This window comes from Hyaena hyaena, unplaced genomic scaffold (assembly GCF_003009895.1).
Source record: "Hyaena hyaena isolate Hyena2069 unplaced genomic scaffold, ASM300989v1 scaffold_9, whole genome shotgun sequence".
Taxonomy (NCBI): Eukaryota; Metazoa; Chordata; class Mammalia; order Carnivora; family Hyaenidae; genus Hyaena; species Hyaena hyaena.
In genome coordinates, this window is record NW_024080641.1 from 7,180,105 (window position 1) to 7,185,308 (window position 5,204).

The 5,204-nt window shown below is 56.4% G+C and overlaps 2 protein-coding genes across 4 annotated transcripts in view; one reads left to right on the forward strand and one right to left on the reverse strand.

The window, feature by feature from the left end:
• ITPKC (inositol-trisphosphate 3-kinase C) overlaps positions 1-1,985 on the reverse strand; it is an 18,034-nt gene extending 16,049 nt beyond the window's left edge. The window contains exon 1 of the mRNA XM_039246052.1: positions 770-1,985. Within this exon, the coding sequence (XP_039101983.1) occupies positions 770-1,879 (1,110 nt within the window). The 5' untranslated portion in view covers positions 1,880-1,985. The remainder of the gene's footprint in view (positions 1-769) is intronic.
• COQ8B (coenzyme Q8B) overlaps positions 564-5,204 on the forward strand; it is a 22,254-nt gene continuing 17,613 nt past the window's right edge. For 2 of the 3 annotated variants that reach the window (XM_039246057.1, XM_039246074.1), the window contains exon 1: positions 5,098-5,155. The gene's annotated coding sequence lies outside the window, so the exon portion shown is untranslated. Of the gene's footprint in view, positions 712-5,097; positions 5,156-5,204 lie in introns of those variants that run through there. The other variant, XM_039246066.1, reaches the window with a different exon arrangement.

Sequence of the window (5,204 nt, forward strand, 5' to 3'; positions counted from 1 at the left end):
GGGGGGAGGGGAAGGATGTAAACAAGAGTGTGCAGGGGGCCCCTGGGGAGCTGGGGGCCCATGGTGAAACCAGAGGGCGCCTGGCTAAGCCGGGGGACCTCAGCACTTGGGGCTCACACAGCCCTCTGAGAATCTGGGGGCTCACTCCCTACAAAAATGAGTACTAAAGGATGGCAAAGGCTCATGACCCCTTGAGGCAGCCACAGTGCCTTAATAATGTAGGGTAAAGGAGCGCCTGGGTGGCTCGATCGGTTAAATGTCCGACTCTTGATTTCAGCCCAGGTCATCATCTCACGGTGCTGAGCCTGTTTGGGATTCTCTCTCTCTTTCTCTCTCTGCCTCTCCCCTGCATGCACGCTCTCTCTCTTTCTCTCTCAAAATACATACAAATATTTTTTAAAGATTCAGGGTAAAAACTTTCTGTCCTCCTTTACTTGTGCTCTTCTAGAGCATCCGACAGAAATCAGACATGGTTGCTTCAAAAATATATGTGTAAACACACACAGACTTACAGGAGTTCCTAGGCACCATTAAGTCAGCCCGTGGCTGTCCATTGTAGACCCCAGGACCGGAGGCAGTGTGCAAGGAGGAAAGGAAAGGATCAGGAAGATGCCTGGAGTGGGTCGGTCACCTGGCTGTCAGAGGGAGGAGGTACCTGGAGATAAACCTGCTTGTGGGCGCTAAAAAACTTCTCAAAGCAAAGGCAGGAAGGTAAGGGGGCGGGGGGGGGGGCGGAATGTGGCTCAAGAGCAGAACGGTTCCCACTCACCCCAGACCTGTCCTCGGGGTCGCTGGCACCTCCGCCCCCGGCCACCACCACATCATCCTCAGACTCGTCGAAAGAGGAGGCAGAGGAGAAGCCGCCACTGCCCCCCTCAGCCCGGGAGGGGGGTCCCACTGGCTGAGCTTCAGGCTCAGGTGTTTCAGGAGTGATGATGAGGCGGGGTACAGGGGTCAGGGGGCTATACTCCAGGCGAGAGTACAGGTGCGCCCCCAGCTGCCCGGGGTCTGGCTCCTCTAATGGGACATCCTGCTTGGACTCCCCCAAAAGGCAGTCTGTCCCAGGTTCTGTCTGGGGTCCGTGAGTATCTCGTGCCTGGGGACCATCAGTGCCAGGCCGTGTCCAGGAGCCAACAGCATCTTGCTGTGCTGGGAAACCATCAGTGCCAACCTGTTTCCAGGCTGTTTTAGTATCCTGTTGTATCTGGGAGCCATCAGTGCACAGGTCTTTCCAGGAGCCATCGGCTCTTGGCTCTGTTGAGGGACAGGCCCCCTCTAGCTCAGTCCGGAGGCCGGACCTGTTCCTAAGGGTCCAAAGGTTATCAGCCCAGGTCTTGGCCCTTTCTGGTTGGGTCTGGGACCCACGTATTTCTATCTCTGTCCAGGGCCCATCAACCACGGGCTGTGCCCATAGGCTGGCCCTCTCTGGCTGAGACTGGAGGTCAGACCTGTGTGGATCAGTCCAAAAGCCATCCGTCCCAGATTCCGTCCAGGGACTGGCTGTCTCGGGCTCTGACCAGTGGCTGCTCCTTTCTGGATATGTCCGGAGGCTAGATAGGTCCGTCTCTGTCTTTGGGCCGGGCCGCTCGGTCTCCGCTCCGAGGTCAGCTGCTCCAGGTTCAGCCTGTCCGTCTGTCCCCGGCTCAGGCCCAAGGCCGACCCTCTCGGGTTCGCTGTAGAGGCCGGACCCCTCGTTGCTGGCCCGGGGCCCGCCCCCGTCCGGCCGTCCCGCCGGGCCCCCTGCGCCGGGCCCAGGTCGCTGCTGCCCCGGCTGTCGCCGCCGCCCCCCTCGCGGCGCCTCCAGCCCCATGCGGGCCGCCCCCGGCAGCGCCCCGGCCTCTGCCTCGCTCAGGCTCCCCCGGCACGGGCAGCGCCTCATGCCCGCTCCCTGGGTTCGGGCTTCGACCCGACCCGGCCCCTCCTTCCCCTTTAAATCCCGCGAGGGGTGTGGCTGGGGAGCCCCGACTCCCGGGTTCCGGCCCGCGGAGCTCCAGCCGGCCCGGCCACGCAGGGGTTAACCGATACTCCCTCCCCCGCGCCCCGGGAAAGCCCCGAAGCCCCGCCCCACCGGACGTGACGAAAGTGGGACGGGCCTCGGCGGGCCCCGCCCACTGGTACTGTAGAAGGGTGGGCTCGGAGCGCTGGATGCTCGTGCGGTTTGCGTTTGGGGTTCTGGGCTCCTGGCTGCGAGCGGGTGGGATCCCTTCCTGGACCCCTGCAACAAGTCCGATCTTCCTACACCCTCGAATGACCAGTTTAGCCTGCCTGCAGCCCTCGGGGACGAATCTGGCATCGCGCCCATCCTTCAAAGGGGGCAAGGATGGACTTTCAAAGGACTTGGAAATTCTAGTGACTTGGGTTCGAGACCCGCCTCTGCCACTTCCCAGCAGTGTTACCTTGAGTGTGTGACTTATGTCCCCCCCCCCCCTTGTCCCAGCCACAGGCTCAATTTTCTCACCTGTACCATGAGTAATATTATTACTCATTTTACCTGTAATGTTTTACTGTTTCAGAAAACGTGTATTCAGTGCCACAAGAGCCAAACGTTTTTAACGGGGAAATGAAAAGAACTTATCTGAAGGCGAAGTGAGGATGCCTGGTTTCAAATCCTGGCTCCAACACTCACTTGTGGGGTAATCTTTCCCCACAATCCTGTCTCCTCAGAGCCTCAGTGTTCTCATCCGTATAAAGGTTACCGTTGATAGTTTTCTCACAAGACTGTTACGGGAATTTTCACTTATTTATAACAACATTTACATGTGTACACTTGCTTTGTACAGCCAGGTTCTGTTCCTGACTATACCCCAACTCCTGTGAGGTAGGGATCATCATTTTCCCTTGCACAAACAGGAGAACCGAGGCACGGAAAGACAAAGCAGTGAGTTCAAGATCACACATCTAAGTTGTGTAGAGTTGAGTTCAAGGCCACTTCATCTAAAGTCTGGGCTTTGGTTCCCTACAGGGTGTAAGGCTATAGGTGTTGGAGAAAGAGCCAGAAGTTAAGAGTTATTTCCTCTAAATCAGATCATGTCCCCCTCTACTCAGAACACTCCACGGCTCCCATCCCACTTGGGGTAAAAGCTATAGTCCGTGCTGTGCCTCACTATATACCCTGAGTGATCTGGCCCTGGTTACATCCCAGACTTCCCCTCCTCTGTCTTTCCCCCCTCACTCACTATGCCCATCGGCCTCTTTGCTATTTCACTGAGCTATTTTCCACCACAGGGACTTTGCACTGGTTGTTCTCTCTGCCTGGAATGTTCTTCATTCAAATATTCCAATAGCTCTCTCCCTCACCTCTTTCAGGTCTTTGTTCAAATGTTACCTGCTCAGCGAGGTCTTCCCTGATCACCCTGTTTAAACTCAAAATTTTGTCTCCACTCCCTGCCTCCCTTCCCTGGTTTTTATTCTCTTTAACACATGTCACCTTATCAAATAGACTTATTTATTCTGTATATTGTCCCCCTCATCGGGAGTCAGCACCCAGAGGGCAAATAGTTTTGCCTGGACCTTTCCTTTTGTGTCCCCCCAGAAAAGCACGTGATTAGTGCTTAATAGACATTTTGGAAAGAATGACTTTTCCATAAGAAATTTCCCTCATGTATAGAGCTTTTGTTCTGTCCCGGGTCCTATGCCAACCTCATTACAGATGCTATTTCACCACATCTCTTTCTCTCACTAACACAGAGCAAGAGAGGATGCTACAGCCCCATTTTACAGACGGAACACTGAGGCTCAGAAATCTGCCAGTCTCTAGCTAGCCTTTGCTTGTTGCCACCAGGCTATTTGATATGACCGCATAAATGTGAACCACGTGGCACCAGGCCTCGCACCATCAGCCACAGTCCTGCGGGGCTAATTATTGTTACAGGTGCTGTTTATGTATTTTTGCCCCCAAGGGTGAGCTGTCACCCAGCTCCTGAGTCAGCCCCTTACGTCTGGAGGGTGACGGGGGGGGGGGGGGGGTTGCCTTGAAACTGAGTCATCTGGGGGTGGGGCATTGGGCACAGGCCCAGGGCTCCAAAGTGAGTCATCTCTTCACAGACCAGTGAAAAATCATAGCAGGATCCCCCTAACAAATCATACGGGCTGGGCAGATGAAGTCCAGAAAGAGTCAGGGCTCTTTTGAGGTCACATACCCCAGGCACAGTGACAGGGAGGTCTGATTCCCGACAAAAGGGGTTAGAGAGTGGGAAGAAGGGGGGTGGTTTCTGTGAGGGAAGCGTCACATCCCTCCTTCTCCCAGCCGTGGGAGAGATGCCCCAGCCAGCTGCTTCTATTCCAGACTGTGAGGAGGGGTGAGTCAGCCTGTTGTGGGGGGGAACAGGCTTCAAGCCTGCCTGTATCCCCACCCCCACCCCCCTAACACACACCCAGATGGACTGGGAGCTGGTTTTCGGGGATGCCAGGGTTCCTGACTCAGCACTGGGAATCTTGGCTGAGTGTATTCTGGGAAATGTCAGGCCTACAGGAAACAGAGGGCTCCCACTCTCACCATCCCGCAGGTGGGCGGGGAGTGGAGAGAGAGAAGGGTGTGTGAGAGAACAGGGGCCCAGTGTGCAAGGGGCTGAGCCTGAGGGGGCTTATGTACACAGGAGAGTTGCGAGTATGAGAAGGAGACAGTTGGCAAGCAAGACATGGGGTTTATCTGTGCAGGGGAAGAGGCTGGGTGCCAGGATGTGAGTGTTTGAAGCAGAGGATGGATGTGCAAAGTGGAGGGGCTCCCGGGGCAAGGGAAATGTTTGCTGGGAAGATGTGTTCAAAGGAGACATCCCGCCTGCCTGCCGGGGGCAAAAATAAGGGACGTTGGCAAGATGTTCGTGCAGAGCAGGGATGCGGAGTTTGTAAGGGATGTTTGCAAAAAAGACGGTGTGGGGGAGAGAAAGGTCTGCCAAGCACATGGCACTCTGAGATGAGTGGAACAGCATAAAAGGGCACGTGCGCGCTCCAGCGGTGCCCCAACAATCCCAGCAGGCTCCAACGCCCACCCATCGGCCCCGCCCCTAGTTCCGCCCCTCACTCACGGCGGGCGTTCTACGTGCCAGTCAGGGAGCTACTGCTCTGCCATTGGCTAGCTGACCGGAGGGGGCGTGCGTGTGGAGATTCCCGGAAGTGCAAGAGGCCCCGGCGCTAGCGGACCCGGATCTCAGGAATAGTGGGTGCTTAGCAACGGGGGGAGGTGCCCAGTAACGTGCGGGGGGGGG